Genomic DNA, 12,572 nt, shown 5'->3' on the forward strand with positions numbered 1-12,572 from the left:
AAGAGTTTAAAATGGCATTAATATTAGAACCGCCTTAATAACCGGTTATTATGTCATTTTTAGTTGCTGCCATAATGAACTTTGAGTTTGGTGGCGGTTCAAGTGATTATGGCGGTTTTGAACCGCCATTTTCACACGTATATAATATAAAAATTTACAGTATCCCTAGCTTGAAACAGATGAGGGCTCGCTTTACAATTTCCCTTCTATCCCTGATCTCCTTCATCTCTCTCCGTAGCTACCTCTTCAACCTCCACCGTCGCTTCCTCTTCAACCTCCACTGTCGCTTCCTCTTCAACCTTTCACCATCCCTTGTTCTAGGCTACACTCACCTCAGATCTCTGATCTCAGATATCAGATCTCAACCTTTCAACCTTTCATCCTCCCTTCTTTCGGATCTCAGATCTTCCGTCGACGCTGCTCATTGCCACCAGTTTACTACACTCCTTCACGCTGCCGAGTTCGTTGTTGCCGCCAACGGCTCTTCCTCGCCATTGCTACTCAGCTTCTTTGAGGTTATTCTAATGTTTTATGCTGCATGTTCACGAATCTTCACTTAACATCTCTTTTTCCTTTTGATTTTCCTTTTATGCACTTCGCACTTCGCACTTCCTTTTGAGGTTATATTTGATTTAATGATGTCGTAGAGGATAATATGGGAAGAAGAATGCTGTAAGAATAAGCAAAAACATTTAGATTTAGTTGATAGTATTCTCGCAGGGGATATTTGAATTGGGATTTATGTTGTAGACCTAAAATTATTTGTCGCCTTCCCCCAAAAATTGTTAGGTTAGTTCAATATCATAAATTAATTTGTATGTTACAAGACATTTTACTTCAAAGTTTAAATTGATGAGCTCGTTCAATTGTTTTATTGAAGACTAAATCTGGTGAAAGGTTCACAGTTGGAATCTAAAACAGGTTTAGGCTTAAATAAGTGCAACACATCAAATTTACTTGAACATGGTTTCTTTGATTTTTAACAAAGTAGTATCTCTTGTTTTCAAGATTTTGTAAAAAGAGAGGAATGATTATTGATATTTCATCTATAATATTATGTTTAATTTCTTAAGTGTTCTCAAGAAATATGTAACAATTAGCACATTAAAATTGTTGAAAACAATAAATAGTATATATCTTATTAGTTAGTAACCATGTTTTATTGTAATTTTATTACTTTAAGAATGCTCCTGATGCAGCAGTGATTGCCAAATGCCAAATGCCTAAACTGTTTAATACACTAACAGCAGGTATTTTTGATTTAAATTTGTTTTTAAACTTCTAATAATTCATCAACATGATTGCAGTCATCCTGAATTTGCTTCTTTCTATTTTAATAAACTAAATGTTAGCTGCTTTGTGTTTGCAGAAGGAAACACCACTAGGTTTGACCACACGATCTGCTCACCTAGGTAGTTATAAATGAGTAATTTCTGTAGTTGTTTAGCTCTGCTGCCCTTGTTCTGTTCAATATTTTTTGCATTAACTGAACATTTATTTTTTTTATTCATTTATATCTTTTGGATAAATTCTAGAAATCAAAATATGCCCTTGCTCTGTAAATGAGTTCGAGTCATCCGTTCTTGCTAGCAATCTGAGTTACTCTATTGAAGGCTAGTACTTATATTTTATACATGCGGTACAGCAGTAGTCATGTTAGAAATTGGAACTTAATAATTGGGACTGATCATGTCATGTTTCACTATGATCTTACTTATTGAGGTTTGTGCCTTTTGTATTGCGTATTCATGGTAGAGGAGCCAAACTTATTTTAGCAAGTGCAAGAACACCTCTAACCCTTGCACTTAGACACATTAGTGTATGCTGTAGTCCTTGTTTCATTTCAGTCTCAGGTCATCAACATCAAACATGTAGTGCAGCTCATTATTTGATTAACATATCCTTGCACTTAGATTTGATTAACATGCTGTAATTCTCTCATGATTCATTAATGATTTTTTTAACTGTTTGTTGTAATTTTAATTATTTTCAGTTGAGCAATTTATGTCTAATTTAATTTCTTGTTCAGTGTTCAACATTGAATGAAGAAAAAATATTTGAAGTTCAGGACAGCTTATCACTCTTTCCTTTAGGCTGGATACATGTAAGCTCCATTATCTTGACTGTCACTTATTCATTCTTAGCTCTGATGGGGGTTGAACCATCAATGTTTTCCCCAATAGTAGATAGTTAGATACAACTGAAGATAGTATAAGCTGCTCTTCTGTTCTTTTTTCTTTTTCCAACAAAATCACAACTTGCAACGTACAGTCAGCAAAGACCACTACAAAAAAACTGGTTTAAAACAACATTGTTGTTAGGGCGGTTCTTTATAAATGCCATAATTTTCTTTATTTTTGGCGGTACATGTTGTTGTCGTAACTTTCATGTTGAATATGGCAGTTTTTGTGATTTTGGCGGTTAGAACCACCTCCGATATATTCTTTTATTAATTAAAGAAAGACCTCATTTATGCAAACCTAGCTTAGCTGCGAGAGTGAGTTTTCTCCTCCGGCGATGCCTCTTCAGAGTTCACAGCTTCCATTGATGGGATTTGCGTTCTCACTTCTAGGTTTGTATACAAAATTCTCATTTCTTTTCTTTTTCTCTGGAATGCGCTAATTACATCTTCTCTCTCTCTCCCTCTCTCTCTCTCTCTGAGTAATGCATCTTCTTCTCCAAGATTTTTAGATCTGTTGTGGCATGGAAGCCCGACGCAGAGGTTTTAGATCGAATGCTCCAGATGAAAGAGTGATTAGTGTTACTGTGTACGAGAAAGTGTGAGTGATGTGAATGATGAACCCTAATCTCTTGTCGCCTAGAGATTATTTTATACTAGGAGTGTTATTTGAGTATTCTCTTTATAGAAATGCTATGGATTCCTTCACTTTATTTGTAAAAGTTGCCTAAATTTATTTCTTTTTACACTGCTTGCGGTAGCAGGATTTTTACTTGGTGATTAATATGAATGAAGGCAAGGAAGCTTGTAGATGAGTAGTAGGGAGGTTAATAAAAAGAAAAGAAAGCGGAGAGCTTGGTGGAGGGTTATTGGGAGAATTGCTGGAAGCGAAAGGAAAATACCAACTCTCTGATTCTCAGGTTTCTTATAATCTCATTGGTGTTATCTTCACTGCACATGACACCACTACAACTGCTCTTACTTGGCTTCTCAAATACTTGCACGACAATCCCAATTTTTAATGCATTAAACCAATTTATTAATATATGTTTATGTTTTAATTTTCATCGGGTAATCCAAGAAACGTTGAGAAGTGCAAGCATATGACAGATTTGCTCTCATCCATTAGTTCATTCCAATTGTATGTGGAGGTTGGTATTTAAATTCACTACATGTGGCAGATTTGCTTATTAGTTAATTTAACTTGGCAAAAGCCCTTTAACTGCATAGGTAGTTTGTTTTAATATATCATTTTTTTATTTATGCCTTATCTTTGCCGTTTATCAGGCATTGAAAAGTGTTGAAGAAGCTGTGATAATTATATAATTAGTGGGTGGCATAATTAGAAATCTAAATGAACCATGATAAGCATGTTCTGCTAGATACCCCATTTCATGATTATTCCCCAATCAAATAATGTGAGTAGTATTGTTTTGAATTAGCCAACATTAAAATAATTATGGGAAATAAGACCCATATAGTCCAATGCCTTTTTTGAAGTTTTGAACATATATATTTTTAAAGTTTAGGAATATATTAGAAGTTGCACATTCTAATAGTGATCATTACAGGTGGTAGGAAGCTCCATGCCTTTTTTGATGAGACAGGATCAATGAGAAGATGCGTGTGCATTGCAAGATCTCATACCAAACTGCAATAAGGTTTACTCTTTCATTTTCACTTTTGTTATGCGGACCAGAGAATTTTCTTCTTGATAGAAGATAATGAACAAATGTATTGTGGGTAAAAAGAAAATGCGACAGCTCTACCAATCTAATTTTATTTTTTCTCTTTGTATTATTTGACTAGTTATATATTGTTTCTAATGACATCTTTTCTTTGTTATAATTTCAATTTATAACAGCCGGCTAGATAGAAATTTCCTGACAGGAGAGGTTCTTATAAATCTTTATAAGAGATGAGTTTGGATAATGAAAATGGAGTGTTGGAGCAAGAAACAAAGATGTTGGAGCAAGTTTTCGGGATGAAACTCACACAAGAGACCAAGAAACTAAGGCAGGCTTGTTTTAAAGTTAATTACAAAAGGAGGAAACTTTTGGCCTCCAAATCTTATTCATCATCACTTAGCTAAGCTACTTGTCTTGTATATTCATATTCTAAGTAGTAAAAACACCACTTATTAGATGGTTTAAATACATTATTAGATATTAACATAGTTTAGGAAACTGGATGGTAGATTTAACTGATTAATGTTTATTGTAATGCTTGTATTTTGGAAAATTTAGTAAGGCAAAGTTTTGTATAGGAGTTATTACTTTTGATTTTCAATAATAAAAAATTATATATTATATTAATATTTTGTTTATGAGTTATATAATATTTCATTTGTGGATTATGATTTTTTCCTATTGTGAAATTTTAATCACAAAATTATTTATTTAACGCGATAAAAATGATGGTAAAAATTATTTTTTTAAACAATAAAAAATGTCACTGTCAAGGTAAAACGGTGGTTCAAAAATGCCATTTTAACCAACCAAAATGTTACTGTCAGGGTAAAAATGGCGGTTAAAAAATGCCGTTTTAACCAACCAAAATACCACTCTGTTAGGGTAATAATGGCGGTTCAAACCGCCATTTTAACCTATCCAAAAACTGCCATTTAAATCCTGGAAATAACGGCGGTATGAACCGCCATTTTAACCAACCAAAACGTCAATCTGTCAGGGTAATAATGGCGGTTCAAACCGCCGTTTTAACCTATACAAGAACCGCCATTTTAACCCTGGAAATAACGGCGGTTTGAAACGCCGTTTTAACCTATTCAAAAACCGCCGTTTTAACCCAAGGAATTGTGGCGGTTTTCAGAAAACCGCCGTAATAACCAGAATGGCGCCCAAAATTCCGACGTTTCTTGGGGGCGCCATTTTCGATAATAATGGCGATTATAACCGCCGTAATTACCTTAAAAAACCGCCATTTTAACCATTTTTTTTGTAGTGTATATAGATCTTGCACCATATATATATATATATGATTAATTCTCATTTACAAGCACCATATATCAACAAACTGATTATTATTATTATTATTAATTAATTGGTTCCGATCTTCATATTCTAAATGTCTTCAACAATGTAAGTAGCGATCCCAAATGTTGTCCTACAATCATCCTTCAGCATGCTGGTCATAGGCTTTGGAACTACTGCCTTCGAAACTGATGACAGTGACGTCCACAAACTGGCGGTGATGGAGGCCATCGAGCTCGGTTACGGACACTTCGACACTGCTTCTATATATGGCTCCGAACAAGCTTTGGGAGAAGCCATTGTTGAAGCCGTTAAACTTGGTCTCATAAGCTCCATGGATGAACTTTTCATCACTTCCATGTTATGGTTATCTGATAATCATCCCAATCTTGTTCTTCATGCTCTATGCAAATCACTTTAGTAAGACCTACTTAATTAGTTTAAAATTCAATAATACGAATGAATAACTTATGGACTTGTGGGAATTCATATGCACGAATCTTGAATTAAAATACTTATATCTCTATTTGATTCTGCTTCCTCTCACTCTATTTCAGCGGTTCTAGTCTCGTTCTTCTCTTGCTTGCCCTCACCGCGTGCTACCCATCATTGGTTGTTGTCAATTCTGGTAAGGTTTGTTCTGCTAGCTTTTTTATCTTGTGATTTTCTGCATTTTCATGTGTAATTTTCTTAATTAATGGAATTTGTGGTGTCTTGCTATTTGCTAAGAAGTGGTTGTTAAATACTTAAACTGTGTAGTGTCTTTAGTAAAATCTGCTCAAAAACGCAAGAATTATTAGAGAAAAAGGAATGTCTTGTTTCAGTTGGAATTAGTTGTCTAATGGCTTTGAAACTCAAGGTATTGATATTATTTTCAATTTGTTATTTTGAGTGTGTTCTATTGAAGAGTTCTTCAAATCTGAGCAATATTAGCAAGGTGTGTGACTTTTCTCTGATAATGGAGAAACTGTCCTTCCAGCTCTGCTATCAATTTATGATGATTATTTTTTTCTTCTTGTGATTTATTTGCAGCAAGGAGAATATATATTTGCTTTGCAAGGTTGGGTTTATTATTCTTTATATCTTAATAAGTGAATGTTTTTCTTGTCTATACCTTAACAAGAACATTCATTAGGACTTCTATTTCTGCTGTCAGATCCTGGTGTCTTGTGCTAAGACACCAGAGGAGGCATTGATATACATATTTGGTAAAGCTAGAAGAACCACACCATCAATTATCTATTTACCACAATTTGATGTTTGGGGGAAACTGTAAGTTCATATTTTAATTATTTGCATGTTAAATGGAAATGATCTCCCTGTCCAAAATTTATATTTTGTACGCATGTGTTCACTTATGTTATGGGGCTACTTCAAATGCTACCTGAGTTTGATTGGTTTCGTAATCCTGTAGGCTCATGAACAACTCAGAGCTGTTCTCCTGACTTTGCTAGACAAATTTCCATTTGACATGCCTATCCTTCTACTGGGAACATCCTCAGTTGTGCTAGCTGAAGTTGAAGATGTACTACATTCAGTTTTTTCTCATCGTTCAATGTATCTTTGATCTAATTCACAACAAAACACCGATTTTTTATATGGAATATTCATAAAATTTAAGTGCTATAAGTATTTTTTTTTCTTTTCTCTTTTTATTTACATCACGAAGCAAACTTGTATAATGATTATTGATTAATGAAAGATGTTATAAAAATTTTATTTTGTGAATTTATAAATTTAATGAAATATTTCATGTTGTAGTAATTAATTTTAGTATATTTATATATGTGTATAATATAAAATAAAAAATAGTATAATATAACTAAAAAAATGTTACTATAGATCTTTTGTAACATTTTTTAAATGTTACAAAAAATACCCGTGGTAACATTTTTTTAAGTGTTACAAAAAATATCTATGGTAGTATTTTTTTAAGTGTTACATAAAATATCTATGGTAACATTTTTTAAGTGTTACATAAAGTTATCTATGGTAACATTTTTCTAAGTGTTACAAAATATATCTATTGTAACATTTCTTTAAGTATTACCAAGAAAAGTCTATTGTAACATTTCTCATAATATTACTATAGAAGATCTATCGTAATATTTTTACTAAATATTATTAATTCTTTAAAAAAATGTTAGTAAAACTCTTTAGTAAGATAGGGTATATTTTAATTATTAATTTTATTTTTTTAATCTAACAATTTAATAATATATTTTTATTTATAATTTTAAATATTAATAATTAATTATTAATAAAAAATAATAAATTTTACTAATCTTCCTACATTTTTCTATCGAGTAAATATCAATGGTTATTAGGTTTCAAGATGGTTCCTTCGTGGGGGGTTGGTCAAGGAAGTGATAATACCTGATTTGAGAGTATTTTTAGTGCATGCACTTACTCCTCATTATATTATATTGCCAATGCCATCGTCCATTGTGGCCTGTCGAAAACGACTCTCTGATTAGACGCAAGACAGAGAGTATAGTGATATATATATATTCCCATTAATCAGTGTAGACGAAGCTAATTAATTAGGAGAACTATGCAACGATGTAAGTAGGGAAGATACAGCTTGAAGCTTATATAATTAGATTTATACTCATTAATTCATGGGAACGAATTGATACAATCGAAATTTGCAATTGATGAGAATTGTGTTTTAAGTAATTGATAGGATCTAACATTTTGCTAGCACTATTTAAACAGCTAGTCGAAAATTTTGTGCGATGAATAATAGGAGTGAGAATATTTTAATTTTCTTTACTACTAAGATATAAGATCATGTTTTAGAGTGTCAGTGTTTTCGTTGAGGACTGGGTGTGTTATTGTGTGTGACGATAAGCATAAGTGTTTTAATGCTTCTTTCTGTAAAAGTCATTACTAGGCACTTTCGGACATTTACTAATAATAAATTTGAATGACAAAATAGAAATGATAAAGTCCAGTATGATCTCACATATTATTGTTGTCCAATAAATACATCTGAAGCATCAAATTTAGACGACATCAGCCATCTTTTGTACAATTAATTTGTATTCGCGCTCCACGTCAATGTAAAGTAGAATCAATGTTGAAATAATAATAATAAAAAAAAACCCTAAGAAAATTGGGGGCCTTGGTGTATGGTGATGATGTATATAGAGAAAGTGCAATATGACTGGTGACGGTGAGATAGTAATAGGTAGATAATGTTGTGTTGATTAATTAAATGGCAGCGCAGCTTTACTTAATTTAATTTAATTTAATTCTTAGAAACACACTACACACACGATTGCTCGCTAATGTCCAACCGAGATATCCATGACGAAGCTGGCTTACACCCTGAATCCTGGACACACCATAGCTAGCAAGCACCCTCCATCCCCCTCCCAACAACTAACTAACTAACTGGTCAGCACTTTCCCTCCCAATAAAATGCCTTCCCCCAACCGCCAACTGCCTCATCAACTACCAAGAACCACAACAAATCACGCAAAAACTCATGCGTTCCAACAACACTTCTTCTTCTTCTTCTTCAGGCAGTAGTGGCACTGGTCGGCACCCTTTGTACCGAGGAGTGAGGCGCAGGAGCAGTGGCAAATGGGTCTCCGAAATCAGGGAGCCAAAGAAACCTACCAGGATTTGGCTTGGCACTTTCTCCAACCCCGAAATGGCTGCTATTGCTTATGATGTCGCCGCTCTTGCTCTTAAGGGTAACGATGCTGCCCTTAACTTCCCCGACTCCGCTTCTTCCCTCCCTGTTCCTGCCTCTTCTTCTGCCCGCGATATTCAAGTTGCCGCAGCCAGTGCCGCTGCTGCTCTCGGAGCCGCCAAAGACTCCATCGAGGGAAGCCGAGGAGCCGTGGCAGGGAATGCCGTTGCGCTGGAGCAAGAGTTGCCGCTCTCCCAAGCCAGGAACACTATTGACAACAATAATGAGTTTGTGGATGAGGATTTGATTTTTGATATGCCTAATGTTCTTCTCAATATGGCTGAAGGGATGCTTCTTAGCCCTCCTCGTTTTCATGTTGCCGATGACTACACTACTGCTCCAGAATACGTGCCGGAAGATCCACACCTCTGGAGTTACCCTTATTTCCCATGACATACATATTTTTCAAAATAATATTTCCCACGTCTTCGTATAAATATCTGTAGCTATTAAAATTTGACATATTATATTTAAATACAATAAGTTATTAATATACCAAATTATTAAAGTGACAGATATTTTTAAAGCAAAAATATATAATAATTATTAATATATGCTCAACTCCAAAAATAACCTCATAATAATAAGTATCTGTATTATAATTAATAAGGTAAATAAGAAAGGAATATGACCGTAGTAATTAAGTTATGCTAGGAGGAGTGATCACCTCAATAATGAGGCTTTGCTTAGACATGAGGAAACTAAATAAATATACTAATAATAATAATGTGTATGGAAGTGAAGAAGTAGTGTATGTATCTTCCTTCTCCTTTATATTTCCCCTCTTGGATTTTTCTATGATCCCTTATGTACATTACCTCTGTGTTGAGGTATATGTGCTGCTCTTATTACCTTGCACCTGTATGTTTTTACTGTCCTAATGTAATGTGTTGACGATGAATAATATCTTTGGTGGTTATCGTATAATCTTACAATATATGCTGCTTAAAAACGTATCAGGGTTCGTGTATATGATATGGTGTTCTACTACATTCTCTCCGCTACTGGTGCTGTTGGTTCAATCGCAGAAAACCCCGATTTTTGAAATGACCGAGGAAAGACAAGTGGGAACGTCTTAGTCAATGGGAATTGATTATTACTTTGCTGAACTAAACGACGAGGGCTATATCCCACCTAAAGATTACACAAGAATTTGGCCTCAACAAACTTAATTAGCTTTATAGATCAAGAAACATTATAACCTTACATAGATGATAGAGAGAAATTATTGTATGATTTTGTTTACTCGATATTTTTTTTTTTCATTGTTAATAATAAGTGAGTTAACAATTTTTGAGTTTGTTTGATGATGTTAATTCGCGGAATGGAAATGTCTTTTTTCAAAAATGTTTATTATTCACTAAAATTTAATATATATAATTAGTTAAACTATATTATTTTTGTTAAAATTATATCATACAAATTGATTTAGTCAAAAAATCAATAAACCAAGTCTGAACTAATATAAATTAATATTTTTTTTTATAGAAAATGACTACAATAATTTTATTATAAAAAATGATTAAAATACTCTTGTTATATATATATAAGCACAATTTTAATTATTTAAAAATATTTAAAAAAAAGACATTTTAACTGTCTTTATCTAAGTGACTCTCTTTTTAATTATAGTATAAATATGAGTTTTAAATTAAATTTTAGGGTTGTAATTTTAGTGTAAATATATGAGTTTTTTTTTTCATTTATTACTATTATTGTTGTTGTAATTGTTGTTGTTATTAAAGATAAAACAAACAAATCCAAGTGCAAGCCATATGATTTTTTAAATGACAAATTATAAGGAAAATATAATAATTAACAATTAAACTCATCAAGACCCATAAAAAAGAATCAGACATATCGGTAAAATAGTAAAACCCTTTACGATTCTTCTTCCACAACAAACGAGCTTCTCTGGCCCAAAAAAACAAAAAAAGAAAGAAACACTTCATCTCCTCACTAACTCAAACTTTCATCTACGCGCACCATTTCTCTTAAGGTTATATTCTTCTCCTCTTTCTATCTTTCTAATTTATTTTCTACGGTATAACCAATTTTTAACTTTTGTTATATCACTACAATAAATATGGATTTTAGCAATTTGAAAATCTACAACACCTTAAAATTATTCCTTTAAATAGTTTTAGACAACGATTTTCTATAATATTACTATTGAAGTTTAATTTTTTATTATTTTATATCAATAAAATAAAACTGTTCTCTTTAACTCTTTTAAAAAACGATTTTATAATCATTTCAAGAATTTATTTTTAAGTAATGATTTTTTAATGTTATTTAAATAATTGTACAAAAGATACACCTCAAAATCGTTGCCGAAGTTATTACACTTTAAAACCGTTTTATTTGATGGTCTTAGATAGTATTTTTTATAATGTTGCTGTTGGAAGTTTAACACTCAAAAATTATTGTTATAAATAAATAACGAATATTATTTATGGAGAAAATAAATTTATAATAAATATTATTTTTGTTTCATTCCCGCTCAAAAATTTATATATTTTACACTTAAACAAATTTTTGAGAAAATTCCGTAAAAACAAAACACAGAGCTCTGATCTCTCCCTTCCCCCCTCAACTAGCCTTAACCCACCATAACCCACCACTGATCACCAGAGCCTGGCCATCATCGCACAAAATCAGCTTCACGCAGCTCCCACCATCTATCCATAACCCACCGTTGAAGGAAGCCATTCGTGGTGTGTCGTCGCTGCTTCTACCCTCTCCTCGCCGTGGTCGTTGCTGCCCTGGCCATCGATGCTTCTCCTCATCGTTTATGGGTTGTCACCTCTTCTGCTTCTACTTTGCTGCTTCTGCTGTCAGCTGTCGTCTGCCCCTTTGGACGTCGCTGCTTCTGAATTGCGCCATATAACTGGTTCTCTGCCTCCTCGTTGTGGCTTGATGCGTGAACATTTTATCTATATTTTTTATTTATTTTAAGTTAAAATTTGTTAATTTTAATTTAATTCTAGTGTCTTAAATCTCTTTGGATGCTACTTTGAGATTTTTTAGTGTTTTAAATATTTCAAATGAAGTTCGGATTAGTTTGGCAAAGTTTATATGCAAGAAGAGAAGAAGAATTCGAATCTGCCAAGCTGGCATTAAACGCGAACATGCGCTTTTAGCGCCAACAATTCAGTAGCGTTAGGGAGCTTTCTGCTTACTAGGGCGCTAAATGCCAAGTCTGGCATTCAGCACCATCAAGCCAAAAACGAATAAGAGCTTTTTGTCCATAAGGGCGCTAAACGCTGCAACTGGCATTTAGCGCCAGCAATCCGGATCACATTCTCTCTAAAATAGCATCTTTAGTTGGATTTAGCTTTTAATTATTCTATTTTATTTTATTTTAGTTATTTTTAATTACAAACAAAATCTTTTTGGTTTAGAATTTATTATTTTATTTTAGTTTAAAATAAAATTAGGTTAGATGTGAAAGGGAAAAGATTCAGCCTTTAGGGGGGATCTTCTCTTTTCTGCACTTTCACATTTTCTGAATCCTAGTTTTCTCTCTAAGTCATGAGCTAAACCTCCTCAGTTAAGGTTAGGAGCACTATTTTTTCTACGGATTAAGACTATTATTGTTCTATTTTAATTGATGTATTGATTCAGTTTCAAGGATTATTTTTGTTCTTCATCTTATGAATCTGGGTAGATCAGAAGAATAGCCCTTATTCTATATGCG

General features: G+C 33.2%; 1 protein-coding gene and 1 long non-coding RNA gene across 2 annotated transcripts; both read left to right on the forward strand.

Moving 5' to 3' along the window:
- The first annotated feature begins 459 nt into the window (after window positions 1-459).
- Window positions 460-2,199, forward strand: LOC107493745 (uncharacterized). The gene is made up of 3 exons (XR_008010755.1): window positions 460-515; window positions 1,370-1,412; window positions 2,030-2,199. It is a non-coding gene; the product is annotated as an uncharacterized LOC107493745 (long non-coding RNA).
- A 6,441-nt stretch (window positions 2,200-8,640) lies between these two features.
- LOC107493753 (ethylene-responsive transcription factor ERF024-like) lies at window positions 8,641-9,334 on the forward strand. Its single transcript, XM_016114803.3, has one exon. The coding sequence runs from the start codon at window positions 8,663-8,665 to the stop codon at window positions 9,263-9,265; it is 603 nt and encodes a 200-aa protein (XP_015970289.1). The 5' UTR covers window positions 8,641-8,662; the 3' UTR covers window positions 9,266-9,334.
- Window positions 9,335-12,572: the final 3,238 nt, after the last annotated feature.

The sequence above is a fragment of the Arachis duranensis genome, chromosome 6 (genome assembly GCF_000817695.3).
Source record: "Arachis duranensis cultivar V14167 chromosome 6, aradu.V14167.gnm2.J7QH, whole genome shotgun sequence".
Lineage (NCBI taxonomy): Eukaryota > Viridiplantae > Streptophyta > Magnoliopsida > Fabales > Fabaceae > Arachis > Arachis duranensis.

Bases quoted from the DNA above. Each gene is read 5' to 3' on its own strand.
- LOC107493753 (XM_016114803.3), top strand. From the start codon at position 8,663: ATGCGTTCCAACAACACTTCTTCTTCTTCTTCTTCAGGCAGTAGTGGC.